The 21,742-nt window shown below is 58.9% G+C and overlaps 2 protein-coding genes across 14 annotated transcripts; one reads left to right on the top strand and one right to left on the bottom strand.

Annotated features, from left to right (window-relative positions):
• Positions 1-497: 497 nt before the first annotated feature.
• PLPPR3 (phospholipid phosphatase related 3) lies at positions 498-10,456 on the top strand. 3 transcript variants are annotated; one of them, XM_086411256.1, is made up of 8 exons: positions 498-630; positions 967-1,087; positions 7,106-7,291; positions 7,402-7,507; positions 7,593-7,788; positions 7,878-7,935; positions 8,008-8,181; positions 8,455-10,456. In XM_086411256.1, the coding sequence occupies exons 2-8, from the start codon at positions 1,013-1,015 to the stop codon at positions 9,808-9,810; spliced, it is 2,151 nt and encodes a 716-aa protein (XP_086267382.1). In that variant the 5' UTR covers positions 498-630; positions 967-1,012; the 3' UTR covers positions 9,811-10,456. The 3 variants fall into 3 exon arrangements, with proteins under 3 accessions (XP_086267382.1, XP_086267381.1, XP_086267380.1); XM_086411255.1 differs by having other exon boundaries at positions 7,366-7,507; XM_086411254.1 differs by having other exon boundaries at positions 7,366-7,507; positions 7,878-8,181.
• On the bottom strand, positions 10,108-20,745 carry PTBP1 (polypyrimidine tract binding protein 1). Of its 11 annotated transcripts, none has more exons than XM_086411257.1 (15): positions 20,639-20,745; positions 18,367-18,397; positions 15,909-15,984; positions 15,570-15,742; positions 15,345-15,491; positions 15,088-15,258; positions 14,900-15,010; positions 14,652-14,826; positions 14,430-14,507; positions 13,691-13,839; positions 12,563-12,596; positions 12,080-12,172; positions 11,774-11,990; positions 11,551-11,628; positions 10,108-11,466 (listed from the first exon to the last, which is right to left on the bottom strand). In XM_086411257.1, the coding sequence occupies exons 1-15, from the start codon at positions 20,644-20,646 to the stop codon at positions 11,334-11,336; spliced, it is 1,674 nt and encodes a 557-aa protein (XP_086267383.1). In that variant the 5' UTR covers positions 20,647-20,745; the 3' UTR covers positions 10,108-11,333. The 11 variants fall into 11 exon arrangements, 6 of the variants coding, with proteins under 6 accessions (XP_086267383.1, XP_086267385.1, XP_086267384.1 ...); XM_086411259.1 differs by lacking the exon at positions 20,639-20,745 and adding an exon at positions 19,734-20,247; XR_015167320.1 differs by lacking the exon at positions 12,563-12,596.
• Positions 20,746-21,742: the final 997 nt, after the last annotated feature.

Raw genomic sequence — 21,742 nt, 5'->3', positions numbered from 1 at the left:
CGCGAGCATCGCGGAGCATCCCGGGCTGTGCGCCTCGGATGCTGTGAGCCAGGCGAGGGGCCGCGGTCGGACCAGGGGAGGGTGGACCCCGAGTGGCTGAGGGAAGATGCAGGGCAGGTGGGCGAGGCGCGGGCCCGGGAGTGAGACAGCGCCCCCATCCCCACCCCCAGCTTCTTTTGTCTCCCGATGGCCCGGGCGCTCAGGGAACTCGCCATGGAAACGCGTACCGGGGAGGGGGGCAGAGACGCGGGAGACCCGGAGATCCCGCCCGCGTCCAGCCTGGATGGGGCTCCCCGGGACCATCTGAGCCGCTCGGGAGGGGAAGAGCCCGCAGACCCCGGTTCGTGCTCCCTCCTGCGGGGGACGTAGATCTGAGAGACCCAGAGACCGAGGGCGCGGAGCAGGGAGGCGGGGACGGCGACGGACGCGCGCGGCGCCCTCAACGCGCCGAGACAAAGAGCCCCCGCCCCTCGCGCAGCCTCCAGGCCGCCCGGCGCGGGGTCTCAGGCCGGGCGGGGCCGCTCGCTCCCCGCCCCCCCTCCGCCCCTGCGGGGGCGGGGCCGGCTTTGTGCCAGCAGCGCCGCAGCCCCCGCCGCCGCCAGCTCCGCCCTCCGAGCGCGGGCGCGCCAGGTGAGGGGCCTGCGGGCGGAGCGCGGACCCCACCCCTCCACCGGCTCCGGCCCTCGGGGTCCTGGAGGCCCCAGCCCTGACTCGCGGGTGGGACCCCAGCCCGGAGGCTCTCGACCAGGCCGACCCCGCCCTCTCTGCCGAGCCCTCTCGCGGCTCCTCCATCCGGGGAGGCAGCCGGAGGGTTGGGCAGGACCGCAGTGCGCCAGGGGCGGCCACGGCCCCCGCCTCGCGGCCTCAGTTTCCCTGGGCGTTTTCTGCGCATCCCGGCCCGCCCCTCCTCCGCGGGCGCCGGGCAACTGGTCCCCCAGGGCTCAGTCTGCGCCTCCCCTCCTCCAGCGCGGCTTTGTCCCCTCCAACTACGGTTTGTGGCGCCCCGGGCACGATGATCTCAACCAAGGAGAAGAATAAAAGCCCGAAGGACAGCATGACGCTTCTGCCCTGCTTCTACTTCGTGGAGGTGACTGGGGGGAGGTCGCGCTGGTGGGGGCGGGGCAGAGGCCTCCGTTCAGCCGGCCCTCGGGACCCCCACGCCGAGGGACCGGGGCGAGCACAGCAAGGGACCTGGGTGTGTGGGGCAGCGGGGAGGGCTGTCAGAACAGTTGGGCTCTGCAGGACGAGTAGGAGTTGCAAGAGAATGTTCTAGGCTTTGCGGGAGCTGGATAGATGCTCAAGGCGGGATCTTCAGTCCGGGGTTCCGGTCAGCAGCTCACACGAAGGGGCTGGAGCAAGGTGCTGGGGGCGCGGTGGGCGGGCGGGGAGTGGGGCGCGCAGTATAGATATGATGTCTTCCTGCAATGTGAAGGCCGGAGGCCTGAGTGTCTGAATTGAAATTCCTCCTCTGCTAATCGTGGAGGCTCGTGCACTTCCCTGAGCTCTGACAGAACAGGCTCCGCATGTAGTGAGGGCCTTAGGAGTGCTGCAAAATAAGATAGTAAGTGCAGCCACCGGGCACATACTGAGCGCTAATGAAGGGTTGGTGAGGCGAATCCACCTGATCAGAACCTGGGTTACCCACAATGCCACAATGCTCGCCAGGCCAGGAAACCCGGCTGGAGTGAGGGGCCCAGACTGGGCGTGGGTGGAGAAGTCCCCCGGACCTGAGCAGATAGTACCCAACCCTACCCTGAGCAGGGTCACCCAGACAGCTGGTTACCTCCCCCACAGGCAGAAAACCTGGTTAGTTTTTCAAGTTTGCATTTGAATCCTTATTACAGTAGGTTATTCCTCCTCAGTGTTCTACAGGCCACACGGAGGCAGCCCCTCACCCTCAGTTTCTCCCAACTTCCCACTACTCTCACCTGTGTGCCTTTCCAGAACACCTTTCACCCAGCCTTTCACTTTTCACCTGGGCTTCCCAGGTGGCGCTAGTGGTGAAGAACCGGCCTGCCAGTGCAGGAGAGTAAGAGATGTGAGTTCAATCCCTGGATCGGGAAGATTCCCAGAAGAGCAGGGCAGCCCACTCCAGTATCCTTGCCTGGAGAATCACCATGGACAGTGAGCCTGGTGGGCTTCAGTCTGTGGGGTGGCAAAGAGTCTGACAGGACTACAGCCAGCCTCCCATTCAAGTTCACCATATGTAGCCCTTCCCCCACCACCTGTAGAAACGCAGGTTCTGCCTTCAGCCTTTTTTTTTTTTTGGCTTCAGGCAGGGTCTTAGTTGTGGAATGCAGGATCTTTAGTTTCAGCATGTGGGATCTAGTTCCCTGACCAGCGATCAAACCTGGGCTCCTGGGAGTGCAGAGTCTTAGCCACTGGACCACCAGTGAAGTCCCTGACCTTGGCGTTTCTAGCAGAGATCTTTGTTTACCATCGCCCCATCATTTTTCACTGCCCTGTAGTACTCCAGTGCCAGCCCTAGGGAGTTGGGCGTTTGGGGGGTTCCTAGTCTTGATGTCTCACAAACATTCCTGCTGCCAAGTCGCTTCAGTCGTGTTCGACTCTGTGCGACCCCAGAGATGGCAACCCACCAGGCTCCCCCATCCCTGGGATTCTCCAAGCAAGAACACTGGGGTGGGTTGCCATTTCCTTCTCCAATGCATGAAAGTGAAAAGTGAAAGTGAAGTCACTCAGTTGTGTCTGACTCTTAGCAACCCCGTGGACTGCAGCCCACCAGGCTGCTCCGCCCATGGGATTTTCCAGGCAAGAGTACTAGGAGACTGTAAACTCTTTGGCCTGTGTCATCCTGCACAGAATGCAGAACTTGTCTGCATTGTGCATCTCTATTGAGCAGGGTGTGGAAAGACCCCAAATTCCTCCTACTGAGGCCCCTGCACTTGCCTGTTTCCCCATAGTTGTGTCTGCACCTGTGTTGGTGATGTTTGAATTTTGACCAACCCAAGAGGTGCAAAGCCATATCCCAGCCCTGGTGTGCATTTCCTGTACTGCCAGCATTATGTTTGTGTGTGCGTGCTAAGTCCCTTCAATAGTGTCAGACTCTTTGCAACCCTGTGGGCTGTATCCCACCAGGTTCCTCCGTCCATGGGCTTTTCCGGGCAGGAATACTGGAGTGGGTTGCTAGTTGCTATTTCCTCCTCCAGGGGATCTTCCAGACCCAGGGATCGAACCTGCATCCCTTAACATCTCCTGGATTGGGAGGCAAGTTCTTTACCACTAGTGCTGCCTGAAAAGTCCAAGAATACTGGAGTGGGTAGTCACTGCCTTTTCCAGGAAGTATTCCCGACCCAGGGATCGAACCCAGGTCTCCTGAATTGCAGGCAGATTCTTTACCGTCTGAGCCACCGGGGAAGCCCAGTATTACATTTATTCATTCTTAAATACACATGCCCCCAAAGCAAGCACAGTAGCTTGCCATTGTGAGTGTGTGAATGATTTTCCTTTGGGGCGGATATGCTCTGAGGGGTTCCTGGTTTTCAGCTGAGGGTCTCTGGAAGCAGTGAGAAGTGGGTGATGTGATTTAGGAGGCACTTACAGACCCTCAGGGAGTGGCAGACTCTGAAGTGGGGCCTCTGCCACTAACCCACCCTGCCACCAGGTGCTTCCAGCTGGATCTGGCAGGGAGATGTGGGCAGAGGGCTGGAGGAGAAGCAGGGGGAGCTGGCCAGGCATTACAGCCACTTTGCCGGGGACTTGGAAAGACATGGGGGAGGTCTTCAACGTGACCCTCTAGTGGAAAGGTTTGCTGGTTTTAAGTTGTACGCTAAACCCTCTCTGTGGCCGGACACCATCTGCCCACTGAGCCAGATGCTAAGCACTTGGACTGTGTTTGCTCGTCCAGTCCTACACAGACATCCTGGGGGGTGGCCACTGTATTGTTCCTGTTTTCAGCTCGGAAGACTGAGGCACAGGGAAGGGGAGGAGCCATGATGCAAGCCCAGGCAGGTGGCCATGAACTGCTTCACTCAGCTGCCTTGGGCCTCCTGCCTTCATGCAGCAGGTGCTCTATAAATGCTCCTTGGACACCAGCCCAGCTCCTTCAAACCCAGCTCACCCAACTTTGGCATTTCCCCTCTGGAAGCCTCCAGCCAGGATTGCATGGAGGGTGGAGGCCCCGCTCAAGGCACTGTAGAGACAGAGCTGGGAGCTTCCCAAGGCAGCTGAGCCCCCTTAGGGGCCCACCTACACTCTGGTCCCAGAGGTGGCCCCAGTGGATATGTCAGGTTGAGACCCCTGGACCAGAAAGGGAGGCAGAGGACACTGGGAGGGTTTGCCTCCGTTGGAATCTGCTCAGTCAGTGCTTTGCAGTACGAGTAGCTGAGTGAGTGGTGGTGTACAGCCTGCCCCGCTGCCCTCCTCGAGCACACTGTTGGTGACTCGGTCAGGTGCAGCTCAGCTTTCCCGAACCTCAACCTCCCACCTGTTCCTCATAACTGCTCTGAGCAAGAAAAAACGTCACGTGTGCCCTCTGCCTATCACCTGGGGGCACATGATCAGGTTGTGCAGAAGGACAGTTGTATGAATGAGCAACTCAAAAGAATTCATTTATAAATAAAAATTCATTTATTCAGGCCCAACACCCATGTTCCTGGGGCTTAGTGTGAAGCTGGCATGTAGGGGTATGGGGTGCAGAGGAGAAATAGCAGCAGAAGAGATGAACAGGCTGGAGCCAGGAAGGGTGTCTCCAAGGAGGGCAGGACCCCAGAGGCAGGTCTAAGTGCATCCATCCATCCATCCCTGAGAGAAGAGGCCAAGAGGCAGGAACCTGTCTGCCCTTCCCAGATTGTTCAAGGCAGCAAAGGTGCCTTGGAGAGAAATGAATGAAGTGATTAGTGGGTGGATGGATGGATGGAAGGATGGGTGAGTGGGTAAGTGGATGGGTAGAAGGAATGAAAAAAGAAGCAAGCAAATGTGAGTGGATGGATGGAAGGTAGATTGATCGGTGAATGATGGAGAATGGTTGCTTGGATGGATGGGAAAAAGGGAGGATGGATGGTGGACTGGATGGATGACACTTGACTGGGGGGAATAAATGAGTTGATGGATGGGTGGGTGGGTGGGTGCATGATGGGTGAGTGGGTCAATGGATGGGTAGATAGATGGGTGAGCAAGTAGGTGTATATATGGGTGGATGAAAGGAAACAGCCAAACAGGCATAAGTGGATGGATGAATGAATGGTGGATTGATGGATGGAGTTGAGAGATGGATAGATGGATGATAGGTGGGTGGAATAGTCAGGGCATGGATAGATGGGTGGTACATGGGAGCATGGGTGGTCAGATGGATGGATAATGAATAAATGGATGGAAAATTGTTGTAAGTTTATGGATGATGTTTTTGAATAAATGAATGATAGATGGATGGGTTAATGGAGGGACGGGTCAATGGGTGAGTGGATGGGTGGGTAAGTTGATGGGTGGAAGGAAGGATGGAGGATGATGGATGGCAGGGTAATGTGGCTGGCTGGGTGGGCTGATGGATGGGAAATGAATAAATGGATAGAAAGAATTGGAAGTTGATGGATAGAGGGATGGGTGTTTGGACAAATTGATGATTCAATGTGTGGGTTGATGGATAGATGGTAAGTGGATGGATAGTTGGTTCATGGATGGATGTGCGGATGGGTGGATGGAAGGAAGGAAGGGTGGGTGGGTAGATGAGTGGTGGGCAGAAGGATGAATGGAAGCATGGGCAGGTGAGTAGGTGGGTGGATGGAAGGATGGATGAGTGAGTGGAGGGAAGGAAGGAATGAATCATGGGTGAATGGATAGGTAGGTGGATAGATAGATGGAGGTAGATGGCTGATGGAAATTTATGGAAGGATGGATGGGAGAATGGGTAGATGGACGAACAGATGGGTGGATGGGTGAGTGGTTTGATGGTTAGAAAATGGATAAATGAATAGATGGGGGTTAATGGATGGAGGGATGATTGAATGGATGGGTAATGGATGTATGGTGGATTTATTTTGGGAGGGGGGATGGCAGGTGGGTAGATGGATGGATGGGAGAGTGAGTGGATGGATGGATGGGTGGCCAGATGGAAGGGAGCAGGTGTGGGTGGATGAAAGGATGGTGGATGGATGGGTGAATACATGAAGGAAGGAAGGAGGGGTGGATGGACGGTAGATTGCATGGATGATGGAAGGACAGCAGAAGGGATGTGTATATGGATGGATGGATAGAAGGGAGGGTGGGTGGATGGATGGATGTTGGAATTTGGGGGTGGAGGATAGGTGTTTAGATGAAAGGATAATTGGATGAGTGGATGAATGGAATGATGGATGGATGATAGGTGGATGGATGGGAGGATAGGTGGGTAGATAGGATGAATGTAAGGAAGAAAGGAAGGAAAAGATGAGTGGATGGATGGATGGATGATAGATGGGAGGAAGGATGAGTTAGTAGGTGAGTGTCAGATAATGAATAAATGGATGGACAGATGTTGCAAGTTGATGGACAGAGGGGTGGGTGTTTGGATGAAAGGATAAATGGTTTAATTGGTGGTGGCTGGATGGATGGGCTGATGGAGGAAGGAAGCAAGCATGAGTAAATGGATGAATGGATTGTGGATTGATGGATGGATGATGGAAGACAATGGCTAGATGGGTGGGTGGGTGGATGGATAGAAGGAATGAAAGATGAGGGGATAGATGGATAGAGGTGGGTGAGTGGATGATGGAAGGATGGATGAATTGATGGTGATGATGGTGAATGCATAATGGAAGATGATGGATGAATGCTGGATGGGGCAGTGGGTGGATTGATGGATGGATGGACAGAAGGAAGGGAAGATCAGCAGATAGATGGGTGAGGGTCAGATGGATGGAAAATGACTAAATGAATAGATGGATGTTGGAAGTTGATAGGGTGATTAGTGGATTGACGAATTAATCTTGGGTGCACGAATGGCTCTGTTAGATGCACAGATGGGTGGTGGGTGACTCAGTTGATGAATGAGCTGATCAGTGGGTGAACAGCACGGATGGGTGGACAAGTCAGTGACGGGACTGAATTTGTGGGCGGATGACTCACTCAGTGAATGAGTGTGGTGTGACCCTGGCCAGCGTTCTTCCTGCAGCTGCCCATAGTGGCATCCTCCATCGTGTCCCTCTACTTCCTGGAGCTGACCGACCTCTTCAAGCCAGCTAAGGTGGGCTTCCAGTGCTACGACCGCACGCTGTCCATGCCCTACGTGGAAACAAGTGAAGAGCTCATCCCACTGCTCATGCTCCTCAGCTTGGCCTTTGCTGCACCTGCAGCCTCGGTGAGTCCCAGGGCAGGGCGGGGCTGGCTGTGGGCCCCCGGCTGGAGCCTTGCTGAGCACCTCCATGTCCACAGATCATGGTGGGTGAGGGCATGCTGTACTGTCTACAGTCCCGGCTGTGGGGCCGCAGCGGGGGCCCAGGTGGGCCCGAGGGCAGCATCCATGCCGGCGGCTGCAACTTCAACTCCTTCCTTCGGCGGACGGTGCGCTTTGTAGGTGAGTCCCCCATGGCATCTGCACACTGAGGGTGGTGGGTCTGGCCCCAGCTCCCGTGTCTGGCCCTTGCACTCCCACCCCACAGGTGTCCACGTATTTGGCCTGTGTGCCACGGCCCTGGTGACTGACGTGATCCAGCTGGCCACGGGCTACCACGCACCCTTCTTCCTGACTGTCTGCAAACCCAACTACACCCTGTTGGGCACATCGTGTGAGGCCAATCCCTACATCACACAGGATATATGCTCTGGCCACGACACCCATGCCATCCTGTCTGCCCGGTGAGCATGCCTGGCCCTGTCCCAACAAGCATGTAGGGAAACTAAGGCAGGTCCCAGAGCCTTAGGGCTCACATGGGTGTTTCTTACAGGAAGACGTTTCCGTCCCAGCATGCCACTCTGTCTGCCTTTGCTGCTGTCTACGTGTCGGTGAGTGCTGCCCCACACCCCAGATGCCCCACAGGGACCAACTGCCCTGACCACCCACCTGTCCCCCGGCAGATGTACTTCAACTCGGTCATCTCGGACACCACCAAGCTGCTGAAGCCCATCCTGGTGTTCTCCTTCGCCATTGCAGCGGGCGTCTGCGGCCTCACCCAGATCACGCAGTACCGCAGCCACCCGGTGGACGTCTACGCAGGCTTCCTCATTGGGGCTGGCATAGCGGCCTACCTGGTGAGGGGCCGAATAGGGAGGCCCAGGGGGAAGGCCAGCCACCCCTCCCCACCCCCGCCCAGGGGGATGCTGCCATCTTCTCCCTTGGGAGCTGGAGGCAGACTCTCATGAGCCCAGACTTGCCAAATGTGCAAAGTAACCAGAAGCCAGAATTTGTCCTGTGGGGAAAAAGGTGGACTTCCCCCTCTCTGACCCCCAAGGCATGTCTGTGGCCCGGTGGGGACCCTAGTCTCCAGCCACAGGCCTCACACCCAGTCCCCATCTCATCTCTAGGCCTGCCATGCAGTGGGCAACTTCCAGGCCCCACCAGCAGAGAGACCAGTGGCCGTGGTGCCAACTAAGGACGCGCTAAGGGCTCTGACCCAGCGGGGCCATGACTCGGTGTACCAGCAGAACAAGTCCGTGAGCACCGATGAGCTAGGTCCACCCAGCCGGTTGGAGGGTGTGCCCCGGCCCGTGGCCCGCGACAAGACCTCGCTGGGCAGCCTAAAGCGGGCCAGTGTGGATGTGGACCTGCTGGCCCCGCGCAGCCCCATGGGCAAGGAGAACATGGTGACCTTCAGCCACACACTGCCCCGTGTCAGCACGCCCTCGCTAGACGACCCCGCCCGCCGCCACATGACCATCCATGTTCCACTGGACGCCTCCCGCTCCAAGCAGCTCATTAGTGAATGGAAGCAGAAGTCACTGGAGGGCCGAGGCCTGGGGCTACCGGATGAGGGCAGCCCTGCACACCTGCGGGCACCCGCAGAGCCCATGGCTGAGGAGGAAGAGGAGGAGGAGGAGGAAGAAGAGGAGGAGGAGGAGGAGGGGGAGGAAGGGGGTCCAGCACCTCCCTCACTGTACCCCACAGTCCAGGCTCGGCCAGGGCTCGGGCCACGCGTTATCCTGCCGCCTCGGCCTGGACCGCAACCTCTGGTTCATATCCCTGAGGAGGGGGCCCAGGCAGCAGCTGGCCTGTCCCCCAACAGCAGCGCAGCTGTGCGGGCCAAGTGGCTCATGATGGCTGAGAAGAGTGGAGCAGCAGTGGCCATAGCCTCGGCCCAGCCCCGCATGGCCAACCCGCCCCGGCTGCTGCAGGTCATTGCCATGTCCAAAGCTCCAGGTGCACCCGGCCCCAAGGCAGCCGAGACGGCTTCCTCATCTAGTGCCAGCTCTGACTCCTCCCAGTACAGGTCACCGTCTGACCGCGATTCTGCCAGCATTGTCACCATTGATGCACACGCACCCCACCACCCTGTGGTCCACCTGTCTGCGGGTAATGGGCCCTGGGAGTGGAAGGCAGCGGGAGTCGGGGCCAAGGTCGTGGAGGGAGAGGGTGGCTATGAGCTCGGGGACCTGGCCCGCAGCTTCCGCGGTGGGGCCAAGCCCCCAGGCATCTCCCCAGGCTCATCAGTCAGTGACGTGGACCAGGAGGAGCCACGGTTTGGGGCCGTGGCCACTGTCAACCTGGCCACGGGTGAGGGGCTGCCCCCACTGGGCGCAGTCGATGGTGTGCTGGGACCAGGCAGCCGGGAGTCGACGCTGCGTCGAAAAGCAGGCCCAGCGCTTGGTGATCGGGAAGCAGCGGAAGCCGAGGCCGAGAGCTACTACCGGAAGATGCAGGCTGCGCGCAGGTTCAAGGACTGAGGGTGGGGGTGGGGGTGGGGCAGGGGGGTCTTGGTAGACAATAAAAGGTGATCCTGGAGAAGAGCTCACAGTCTGAGTCTTTCTGGAGTACTGGGTGTAGGGGTGGGGCCGAAACCCCCACACATGAAGGGTAACATGGCTGAGTTTACAGAAAGGAAACAGCAGTGAAATCAACAGGCCCAATAAAGAGGGGAATCAAGTGCAGGATACAGAGAGTTTATTCAGAGTCCAGTACAGACTGGCCAGACCGCCTTCTACATGTGGACAGGAAAAAAGAGCCTACAGAAAAGGTAGGAGTTGTTATAAAATCGCTTTAATTCAGTTCTCTCTGCATTACAAGCCGGCAGTGGGCGGGGCCTGCCGTGCTCCTTACAATACTGAGCCTGTAATTGCTGTTATCAAAATATACATCTGTGTCACCATAAAAAACCGCATTTGCTGCCCCTCACGTCTTACAACAGGTATAAAAAATTATAAATATTTACACCCTTGTTCCACCCCGACATGGAAACTTGAGGCCCAGGCCCCGAAGTGAGGGCCGGCCAGCAGAGGCCTGCGTGCAGGGCACCCCTTGGACCCGTGAGTGCAGGACGAGGCGTCAAGACCGGAGGGGAGGGCTGTTGCCCCACCTCCTGGGGTCCCAGCATTAGAGGCAGGAGAAAAACAGAAACAAAACTTTGGTCCAAAATTTGCAGGAAAAAAAGAAACCCTGAAAGTTGAAGAGCACTTGTCCTCAGAGAAAGGACAGTCAGGTGTGAGTAAGGCATCGGGCGGCAGATGCCGGCCCCGCTGTGTCTGCCCTGGAAACTAGATCCTGCCCTGCGACTCAACGACAAGGAATAAAATAAAAGTACAGTATACAAGGTCATACCACAAGGAGAAAGTTTAGGTTACACTCATACCATTTTTATCATCTTGCTATATAAAAAGTTACTTAAAACTATTTCTTTTGCATATAAATGAAAAAGATTAGAATATTTGGTCAACTGGAAATATTGCTAGGCACAGGTGTCTGCAGCTGCATCGAAGCATAATACAGAGATTACAGTGAAAACAAAGCTGAAGAAGCAACAGGGAAGGGTCCGGGGAGGCCCCAAGGCTGGGGGAGAATCACACACTTGATTAAAGGATTGGGTGGCGGCCACAGCCCCCCACCACACCAGGCACATGATCCCAGGGGAGGCTGACCCCGCAAGCCCTGCCAGGGCAGCGGGTTTAAGGCACAAGAAAGCCAAGTGGGGGTTTAGGAGCGCCCGCCCTGCAGGCGGCAAAGGCACAGGCAGGGGCCGGGCGGGTGGTGCCATCCACCGTCACCAAGAGCTTGAGGCTGGCACCCCACCTCCCCAAGGTGAGCAAGTGAATTAGATTTAATTTCTTTTAAAAACAGGTAAACTGATTTCTCTTTTAAAAAAATAAAATCTCTGGTCTTTTAAGGTCACTTCAGCTGCTTTTTAAAGTGGCTTTTTATCTGGAATGATGGAAGTTGTTGCCGGGTGCCCGGCAGGCTGGTCCTGGGTGGCGGCCTAGATGGTGGACTTGGAGAAGGACACCCGCAGGTGGTGGTTCTCACCCAGGTCATGGTTGTGCAGGTCGATGAGTGCCTGGATGGCCTCCTCCACTGAGCCCATCTGGATCAGCGCCATCTTGCGGTCCTTCCTGCAAGGAGTGGGAGAACACAAGCATGAGGAGCCGCAAGGGGCCAGGGAGCCTAGGGGCAGTGGGGGAGGGGACTCTGCTTACTGGAAGAACTTGAACCCTTTGACGATCCCGCCGTTACTGGAGAAAAGAATCTTGAGGTCATCCTCAGAGATGGAGGGCCTGTAAGTGGAGAGAGATGTAAGCCTGTCTGTGCAAGGTCAAGGTCATTCCCTCAGGACAGGAATGTCCAGGGATTCGGGGGTGGGGGGGTGCCCAGAAATGAGGGATAAGATGATGGAAGCATCTGAGAGGCAGAGGCACTCACGGGATGTTGGAGAGGTGCAGAGTGGCCGAGGGTGGGAAGATGTTCTGGAAGTTCTTGGAGCCAGGCTTCTTGAAGCGGTGCAGGGGCGAGTTTCCATAGTCCTTGGTCAGGCCCTGGTCCTCCTGGCCCTCGCGGGGCAGCTGCACACTCTGGTGCTTAGAGAGTGTGATGCGCACTGGCTTTCCGTGCAGCTTGTGCCCATTGAGGTGACTCATGGCTGGGGGCGGGGCAGAGGGAGAGACAGCATACGTGACCTGAGGGCCCTGGGTACCACCAACAGCCCTGCCCTCCCTGGCCACCCCTTACCCAGCTGTGCCTGGCTCCCATCGGCCATCTGCACCAGGGCGTTCTCCTTCTTGTTGAACAGGACCTTCACACGCTGCACATCTCCATACACGCCTTCAAAAGCACAGGGACAGGGGGCTGAGCCCCAGGCCCCAGCCACCCACCCACCGTCCCCACGACCCACACTCCCACACAGGGCTGGCTCTCCCCAGTTTGCTTATTCTGCCTCTGAGAACCTGTCTAGACACAGGGAGCATGACTGGGAGGGCTGCCTTCCGCAAAGAAGCCATAAAATCCAGGAAAGGTCAATTGCCAAGGAACCATCCTGTAGCATGCTACCGACACATTTACGCTGCCAACAGCATGCGGGTAGGGAACCATGCTCTATAGAATCCAAATAAATACGCAAACCGCAGCCCAGACCGCACGCATCGGAATCTCAGGGCGTAACAACCACCTCAATTACATGAAAACAAGGTAATAAAAGTGTGAACGATAACATACCGAAAAGAATAAAGAGGCTTTGGGGTGTGACTCTCTTTAGAGGACAGCAGAGCAAGGCAGCGAGGGACAGGGAAAGGGAGAGGTCAGGGGGCGAGTTGCCAATCGTCCACCACGAGGAGGCAGCCCCGCAGGCGTGCAGGTTGATGGATGATGAAGTTGTCAGGATGTTAATATTCAAGGGCAGGTTGGTTTCCGGAGAGCAGGGTTTGAGGGGGAATTTTGTTTTTTTTTTTTATTTATTTATGGTTTTGTTTTGTTTCAAGCAACAACAGGAAGCAGAAGTACCGTGCAGTCAGTTGGCAAAGAAATTCCGGATCAGGGCAAGAAAAAAAATTGGGAAAGGGGAAGGGGAGAAAAGAAAAAAAGTAGCAAAAACACAGGTCAGTAAATACATAAGAAAACACGCGGTGCCCCATCAGTCAAGACCACACACATTACAGGCCACACGCCGGGCAGACAGCCGGAGCACCCTCCGCGGGGAGGAGGCGGCGCCTGCTGGCCCCCCACTCGCTCCCCCAACCAGGCCCTCCAGGAACCGTCTCCTCAGCCCGCACCGGAGCCTCCAGTCAGGCTCGCCGGGCGCTGCGAGCGGACAGCTTGGCCAGAGGAACTGGGACAGGACTGGGGAGACTGAGAGTCACACGAGGTCAGACAGGCAGGAGAGCAGCTCATTAAACAAGAACCCCGTCTCTCGAGAAGCAAATACTGAGCCTCGCTCACTGGACCCCAGCTCCCTGAGCTAATCCAGCCCCAAGACAAGCCAGGCCTGGCTGCCACCTCAGGGACTGCCGGGTGGCCTCAGCTTGCACCCTCCCCTCAAGGCGCCCCTCTGCAGGCCAAGGTTCGCTGGGCTGGAAATTTCAAGTTTGTTCTCATGTACCAAATACTTCAACTCTCAACATCGTGAAATTAGGAACGTAAATTAAGATGTTAAGGAAACAAGAGAACTCCAAGCACTGCGGGAAAGGAGGCAGCAGTGAGTGACATCAGCGCAGAGAGGAGGATGGGGACGCCCACGGGCACTGGCTGGGCCTGGCCCAGCTCCAGAGCCCAGTGCCCGGTCAGAGGCTCCATCTGCACTAGGACTAGGGGCACTCCCAATTCCTAATTCCCGGAGGCGCCACGTACCTCAGGGTTGAGATTGCTGACCAGCAGGACAGAGTTGCCTGCCCCCGCCAGGCCTGGGATGGCGATCCGGCCCGCTGCCGCTGCTGCTGCCGCTGCCGACGGAATAGCCAGAGGGGCCAAAGCCCCATGCACATTAGGAACAGAGAGACCTGCAGGGTGAATGGGGTTAGCTGAGTGTGGTGCCCACAGTCTCCACAAGGAAATCGGTCTTGCCCATCCTCATGCAAACAGAGATGCAGGGGGTGGGTGGGGGCATCAGCCTGGCCCCCAGCCCTGCAACCCTCCATGCTCCTCAGAGCACACCACCGTACTGGCCTGACCACCTATATGTGCCAACAACACAGAAGACTCAGGCTTCTCAGACACAAGATCGAGCCCGGTGGCCTCGGCTGTGCGTGCACGCAGGTGCCCGTCACCATGCAAACAGCATGCCGGGCATAACAGGCTCAAGACTATTCCGCGTGTGGGCGCCTGGCCCCCGGGAGGGATGCTCAGGTGTGCTCACCCAGCGCATGCCGCTCCGCTTACCAGGCCGCTCAAAATGCACTACTAGGGGCGCATCCCTCCAACCACAGGCGCTGGTCCTCAGCGGCTCAGCAGCCCGGCCACGCCTGCCCTGTCCAGACTCCGCGCCCAGAAGGCTAGACCCCCGTACTGCGCCACGTTGGCCGCCGGGGAAGCAGAGCTACTGGCGAGATGTGGACATGCAGAGGCGGCGCTGGGGCGAGTATGTGAGTACCTGCGGCTTGAGGAATTGCAAAGGTGGGAGGGAAACCAGCTCCTGCATACGGAGAGGCTGACATTATACCAGGCGCACCTAGAAACAAACGAGACACTAATCATCGCACCCACGGGTGCGAGCCGGCTGCCAGGGCCCCACCCGCAAGTGCGGGGTGGGCTGTGCGGGCGCCTAGCCTGAACTACGAGTCCTGCCTGGGTGGCCTGCCCCCCGGCGTCTCACCAAAGGCAGCAGCCATGGTCTGGTCCAGCGAGGGCTGGCTGTCACCGGACGGCAGGTCAGGGCGCGTGTAGTCGCGGCTCTTGTCGTTGTTATACTTGACGTTTAGGCTGGTGAGCTTGGAGAAGTCGATGCGCAGTGTGCAGCATGCGTTGTAGATGTTCTGGCCGTCCAATGACTGTGAGGACAGTGAGGAGGCTGTCAGCAGGTGCCTGGCGGCCAGGGGCACGGCTGCCCTGGGGACCACTCACCAGCTTGGCGTGCTGGGCGCTCACGGGGTCCGCGTATTGCAGCAATGCCTGGAACTGGTTGTTCTTGGTGAAAGTGATGATCTTAAGAACAGTGCCAAACTTGGAGAAGATCTGTGGGAGAAGCTGGTGGGTCAGCCTGGGCCCAGGCACCAGCCCCACTGCCCACAGCTGAAGCCCAGTGCCCTTACCTGGTGCAGCACGTCCAGGGTCACTGGGTAGAAGAGGTTCTCCACGATGATCCTAAGCACTGGGCTCTGGCCAGCCATGGCCATGCCCGCATCCACCGCCGCGGCCGAGGCTGCCAGGGCCAGGTTTCCTGACTGGACTGAGTTCACAGCCTGCAAGGCCGCCTGGGCCCGCTGTGAGGACAGTACTGTGAGTCCCCCAGCCCCAACCCCGCCTGCCCCACCCTGCCCCCACCCACCCACACCTGAGGGTGCCGCACCGCCTGGTTAGGGGAGCTGTCTGTCTTGAGCTCCTTGTGGTTGGAGAACTGGATGTAGATGGGCTGGCCGCGCAGCACAGGCGTCACCGACGTGTAGTAGTTCACCATGGTGTTGGCAGCCTCTTCTGTGTGCATCTCGATGAAGGCCTGGGCATGGGAACAAGGTGAGCTGACTCATACCAGGGATGCCTCTGGGACCCACCCCAACTGGCCCAGGCCTCGTACCTGATTCTTCCCTTTCAGCATCAGGAGATTGGTGACCTTTCCGAAGGGCAGCCCCAGGGAAATGACCTCCCCCTCGGTGACATCGCCGGGCAGCTTGCGGATGTGGATCACCCTGGAGGGCACACCCGCACTCCTGCTGTCCCCCTTGAACTTCTTGCTGTCGTTTCCATTTGCTGCAAAAAAGCACTGAGTCACATAGGGCACCCCAGGCTCCCTCAGAGCGGGGCGCTCCCTGGCACCGGGAGGTTTCCGGGCTGAAGTAGTCCCCACACTTGGCTCCCAGAACTGTGCAGTAGGCAGGTGCAGGGACCAGGCAGGGCAGTGGGCGGGTGGGGTTACCTGTGGACGCCGAGGTGCCGCTCATGATAAAGGGTCCGTTAGTGACGCAGGCAGAGAAGAGTTCGTCAGATCCCCGCTGCAAGAGAAGCAAGGTGAACCCAGTGTCCTCGCTGAGGCCCCTGATCCTCCCTACCAGGGCCCACATAGTTCCTTTCCCGCCGGTGGAGCCCTTGGGGCTCTCCCCAGGCAGGGACAGAGGCTGTCCCCTCCTAGGCCTCTGCGTGTCATGGCCACCTCCACCTTCCATCTCCCCACCCCCCTCACCAGTGTCTGGGGTCTGCATGGCTCAGGCTCACAGACCGTGAGGACAAAGCCCCCTTGTCCCCCTGTGGCCACCCGCAGGAGTATGTCCTACTTTCCAGTCTGAGGAAACCGGAGCCCAGCGACCAGAAACACCACCTCTTCAGGCGGCAGGTACCTTGGTGACCAACAGGCTTCCCAACTGCCCCTGTGGGTGGGCTCCCAGCCCATGTTATGTCCAGAAATTCCCTCGTTAGTCTCAATCTAATAGAATCAACTTCCAGAACCCCTTGAGAAGCAGCTTAAACAAGGAGAAAGGCAAACAGCCTCCTGCCGGCTGGGCGATGAGACCCCAGAGGGCCATCCACCTGTGATTTCCTCGATACATGAAACCAGCGCCTGGCAGCAACAGGAGACCAGCCTCCCAGCCTTGACCCTTCTCCCTCAACCCGCCTTTCCGCCAGCTCGCCCTCCTCACATCAAGGACACCTTATCTCTGCCCTTCCCCTAAACTGCCAGCCAGTTCAGCCACTTACAAACAAGTAGGCTCCACATACAGGACACCTCCCCACCTTCCGTGGTCCAGCATTGAAGTGCCCCAGAGCCCCTTCAGGTGCTGACCCCCTCCCCAGCCCTCAGGACAGAAAAGTGGGCACAGCCAGGCCAAGGCTATGAGGCTAAGAGAATGTTCTGGGCCTCCTCACTGCCAGACCGCCAGCTATAGGCACGCCGACGAACCCAGATCCCAAACTCCCCAGCACCAGAGGCTCTCAGAGCACTGCTTGGTTTTAATGCGTACAGGTTGAAGTTGGATGTAAATGAAGCAAAGTGTTAGCCCCACCAGCAGGCAGACCTGCCCCATCATGCCTTTCCTCACTGCCCTGGCGTGGGGCGGGGGGGACCTGGACTCATCCAGGCTAAACAAACCAGAAACCAGGTGGAACACACCTGAGCCCCATTCCCACCTAAGCTGCAGGGAAGTCGACTTGGAGGCCTACCAACCCCTCCCCTCAGGTCACAAAAGCCCCCTGGCCAGAGCTAGACAAGAATAGACAGGGCACCCAAGTGGCTCCCACACAGACGCCAGCTGCACAACCTTAAAAAGGGCATCTCAGCTCCTGTCAACAGGTGATGGACGGGGGAAGAACTCCCTCCAGAGGGGGTCGTTCTTAGCTCCAACTCCCTTTTCACAGCAGATTGCCTGGCATGAATACCTATGTGGTCTGCCCACTTGGCAACCCCCCTCCCCCCAGCATAAGGAAGTGCAGGTAGTGACCTGAGGCTCACCAGGGACTGCCCACTGGGGGCGCAGAGAGCGCACACAGACAGAACCCTGGGGGGACAAAGGGCAGGCCAAGCTGCACTAGAGCCCCTGCTCTAAAATCAACTCAGCACCACCAGGAAGCCCCCGAAGCGTGCCCGGAGCCAGGGACAGCAGCAGCTAAGCACCACTACATCCCAACACCTGTCACTCGGGGCACAGCTCGTGCTTATCCTGAGAGGGGGGACCCAGGATGCCCTCCCGGAGGCACCCACGCTGGTGCACCCTCAGCCTCTGGAAGCGGCCTGGCTGGATGGGCCCCCACGGAAACAGGGGGGTGGGGGGTGTCACCGTGCCAGTTACAAGCACACCTGGATGAGATCCCCTCCCTCCCTCCTCTCGCCACCAAACAGGTTTTATCTGCAGGAAGATCAGGAAGGCTTGCGTGTGAAGAGTCCACCTGGGAAAACCGAAACCAGCCCAGGCCCCACAGCCAGAAACTAGCTGCTGCCTGCTCCCAGGGATAATGGGCTACCCCCAGGGCTGAGGTGGACACCCGGTCTCTGCCAGCGAGGCCCCCTTCTCGGAGCAAAAGTGAGCTCGACGAGAACATCCTCAGAAGCACCTCCATCCGCCCCAGAATCCCCAGGGATCCTCCCAACCCATGCCCACCCCTTAAACGGCCTGGGGAAGAAACTTCCACTTTTTCCACTTGAAACTGTCAAGAGTCCCATCAGCCCGCGGGCATCCCAGCTCCAACCAGATGCAGTTCTGGACTTCAGGGGAAAGGTCCTGAAGTCAGGGCGGGTGCCCCTCACCTCAGAGGAGCCACCCACCCCGTACTCCTACTACAGAGCAGGCTGTGGCATACCACCCCCCACCCCCAGCCCGGCAATGGGAGCACACAGGCCGCAGAGTGAACGGGCGGAAGGAGAAAGCGACGTCCCCAGTGCCTACCTTTGTACCAACTGCTATGTCTGGGACGATGCTGCAGAGAGAGAGAGAAAAAGGAGACATCAGCAAGGAGCACCCACCACATGCCAGCAGCATGGGCTCCAGGGGCGGCAGGAGCCCCTGCTCCAGGACTTCAGCAATGAGGCGGCTTGGGGAAGGGAAGGGAGGTGTCCTCTCTCTAATCGCCACTTGAAAAGGAGCCATCATTGTCCTCGGGCTCCTTTCCCCTCCCTCCCTCCCGGCAAGACCCCGGCCCCGCCTCCGATGCATCCAAAGACAAAGACACCCCCTCTGCAGGCCCTCAGAAAGACACTAGATGCTAATTAGGATTGAAATGCCGTTGCTTGCTTTCTAGAAACACGCAGTGCTTGGGAGAGGTTTCCAGCAGAAGGCAGGCTGTGAAAAGGCAACTCAGGGGCCCAAGGTTAGAGCTGCCGCCCCAGGGGACTGAAAAGGGGTCGACCCAGTGAAAAGGATCAGATAAAAGGGGACACCAGTTACTCATCAACTAGGGTCCATGTGACCTGCTAGGGAAGGCAGGGTGTGTGACTGCCCCAGGCTCCAGGGTCCTGCAGGCCAAGCCCTCGGGACAGTAGAGCCCTTGAAGGGTGCCACCTAAAGACTCAGGAAGGGTCTGCTCAGGAGAACTTGGCCAGCTACACCCCACCAGGTCACCTGGCCACCAGCCTGCCATCACAGGAGACCAGAGCCTCCGGTGATGTCACATGTCCCCTGGCCAAGCCCCTGGCTGACAGAGGCCCTGGGGCCACTGCCTGCAGCATCGGGCTCAGGGTTCACCACAACCTGGGATCCGACCCTCCCACAGCCTCACCAGCCTATGCCGTGGGACTGCCACTTCTTCCCCACAAAAACCTTAAGGGTTAATGTCAACGATTTTTAAAAATCTTACTGAGCCAAGAAACAACTTCCCAGAAAAACAAAGAATGAAAAGCACGCAGTTTCCCAACTGCTAACCCAGGACGGCTGGCGGCTTCCTACTCAGGGAGGACCGCAGACGCAGGAAGTGTTTCAAAAAAGATGGCCTTTCTGCAAAAGGTCCCCCGACTTTCAAAAAGGCAGGCCAAACTGCAGCTGCACCAGCAGGCCAGGCCAGGCCCGGCTGCCTAGACAACCACACAACCGACCAGAGGCCGCAGACGCGCCCCAAACTACGTTTCCGTGACGAGGAAGGGAAACTCCGAAATTTGACCAGGGGGCCAGGAGAGCTCTTCCCACCGGGCTTGACCGGCGGGCTTCCCGGCTCCCAGCTCAGGAAGGGGCTTCTCTGGGAAGGTACGTCCCAGCCTAAGCGGACGACAGACCACGAGATCAAGTTCCTCTTGTTGCAGCAATTTTTCTAAAAGGCTAACCTTAATTCAGCCTGCAACCTATCATTTCAAACCCGAGGCACCGAAGGCACGTGACCCTCCAGGCACTGGTAACTGCCCGCCCCACCGGGTAGGGCCGACAGAGGAAACAGGGCTGGCTTGAAGCTCCCCATCACAAGACATCCGCAACTGCCCCCAGACGCTTCCAGCGGGGCCCAGACTCGAGAACGCAGCTCCACCGGGTTCTACTAGCTTCCCAAGGCTGAGCCCCGCCGCCGCGGTGCCTACACCGACACCTCCGCACGCGGGGAGCGGGCTCAGGTCCGGAGCCGCCCCGCCCCCAAGGCGCCCGGGGCACCACCCCGGGACGCCGGGCGGGAACAAAGGGGGCGGCGGAGGGCCCGCGCCCTTCCGGGCGGGAGGGCGGCGTCTCCAGCCGCGCCCCGGCCCGCGGCGGGCGGGGGAAGCCGGAGTAGAGTCCGCGCGGCGGGAAAGGCCGCGCACGCGCGACAGAGCTGCCGAGAGCGCGCGGAGCCGCGCACGCGCGCGGGGGCCTCAGGGGGCGCGCGGAAACTGTACGGGGCGCCGCAAGGGCCACACGGCGGGCCGAAGGCGGCGCGTGCGTTTGGGGCCCAGACGGGAAGCGGGAAGGGCGGCGCAGCCGCCGCGTGCTCTCGGGACGGGCCGCGTGGGCACCGGAAGCGGACAAGGCTCGGCCCGGCCGCCCCCAGCCCCCGATCCCTACAGCCTCTCGTCCGGCTACTCATCCCGGGCCGCAACCGCGCCAGAACTTGGGGGAAGGGAGAGAAACCCCGGCGGCGCCCGAGGGCCTGGAGTGGAGGCGGAGCGGCGCCCCGAATGTACCGCCCCGAAGAGGCCGGGGCGGCGGCGAGGCAAAGGCTGGATCGCGATATAGGCGCCGGGAAGCGCGAACCAGCACTACTCACCCGTCCATTGCACACACAGGAGACCCGCGGGGGACGGAGTGGAGGCGCCGGAATAGCAGGAACCGACCCAACGGCTCCGAGTTATAGACTCACAAAATGGCGGAGACGCCCGGACACGTCCCCCGCGCGCTCTGCCCATTGGCTCCCGCCGCGCAGATGGGCGGGGCGAGCCCCCTTGGACCCCGCCAGCGCCTCCCAATGGCTAGGAGGTCGCTCGAGGGGTGGGCCCAAGAACAGTGGCAAGCGGGCATTGGATAAGGCGGCCGTCCGTCAGACCTCGAGGCGGAAATGGCCCGTTGAGTCGGAGGAGGTGCGAAGAGGTGAGACCATGTGATGGCGCCAGAGCCAGTTAGCGGAGCTGACCTCGTTTGTGGGGCTTTGCGGGAGAAGCCATCTTGGGAGTGGGTACGTGGCGGATCAGGCGGTGGGAAGCGTGCTTTCCCCAGCCTCCCGCCATCTTGCAAACGGGCAGAGACCACCTCGACCTCGGGCGTGATGTCAAAGGGAGGCTCACTGCCATCTTGAAGTCGGGCAGAAACCTACAGGGCTCCATGTTGTTTGTGGGCACCTGGCCGAAGTCCCTTTCGAATTCAGACGTTACTCAGGTTAGCGAGCGGAGCAATGGCAGCGGCTTAAGGCTTTCTGGAGACGCCGGGGTTCTTTCCACTGCTGGCCACAACGCCTGCGGCACGACGAGGCCACGAGTGGCCTCTGACTGTCTTTTGTCCGCCCCAGAGCAGCGAACCCTGACCACGATCCCCTCGCGTGACTGCAAGGGTGGGGAAACTGAGGTCCGGGGCGCACGGCGAACCCCTCCCTGCCTGTCTGTAATGGAGGGAAACGAGGCCCGGGGTTCAGGGTGGACCCGGCCTGCCTGCTGCAATGGGGAGAAACTGAAGCCCTGGGGTGCAGGGTGGACGCTACCCACCCGTCCAGCACGCAGGGGACTTGAGACCCGGGGCGCGTAGAGCCGACTTCGCCGTCCCAGGATGTTCGGGACGGGACGGGTCTCCATCTCGGGAGAGGAACACTGCAAACTTATCCCGGAGAACGCCGATACCAAGAGTGGAACAGGGCTGTGGGTGATAAGGGAGCCTTCAGGAT

Source organism: Bos grunniens, chromosome 7, assembly GCF_055505025.1.
Source record: "Bos grunniens cultivar Pamir isolate PY7600 chromosome 7, Bosgru_T2T1.0, whole genome shotgun sequence".
NCBI classification, from domain to species: Eukaryota; Metazoa; Chordata; class Mammalia; order Artiodactyla; family Bovidae; genus Bos; species Bos grunniens.
This window is presented reverse-complemented; position numbering and strand designations above follow the sequence as displayed.

Coding starts and splice junctions, on each gene's coding strand:
- PLPPR3 (XM_086411254.1), top strand. CDS start 1,013: ATGATCTCAACCAAGGAGAAGAATAAAAGCCCGAAGGACAGCATGACG. Junction 7,292..7,365: donor TTGCTGCACCTGCAGCCTCG/GTGAGTCCCAGG, acceptor CCATGTCCACAG/ATCATGGTGGGTGAGGGCAT. Junction 7,508..7,592: donor GCGGACGGTGCGCTTTGTAG/GTGAGTCCCCCA, acceptor CCCACCCCACAG/GTGTCCACGTATTTGGCCTG.
- PTBP1 (XM_086411257.1), bottom strand. Junction 14,508..14,651: donor GACCATGGCTGCTGCCTTTG/GTGAGACGCCGG, acceptor GTTTGTTTCTAG/GTGCGCCTGGTATAATGTCA. Junction 12,597..13,690: donor TCAGCAATCTCAACCCTGAG/GTACGTGGCGCC, acceptor TGTCCTCTAAAG/AGAGTCACACCCCAAAGCCT.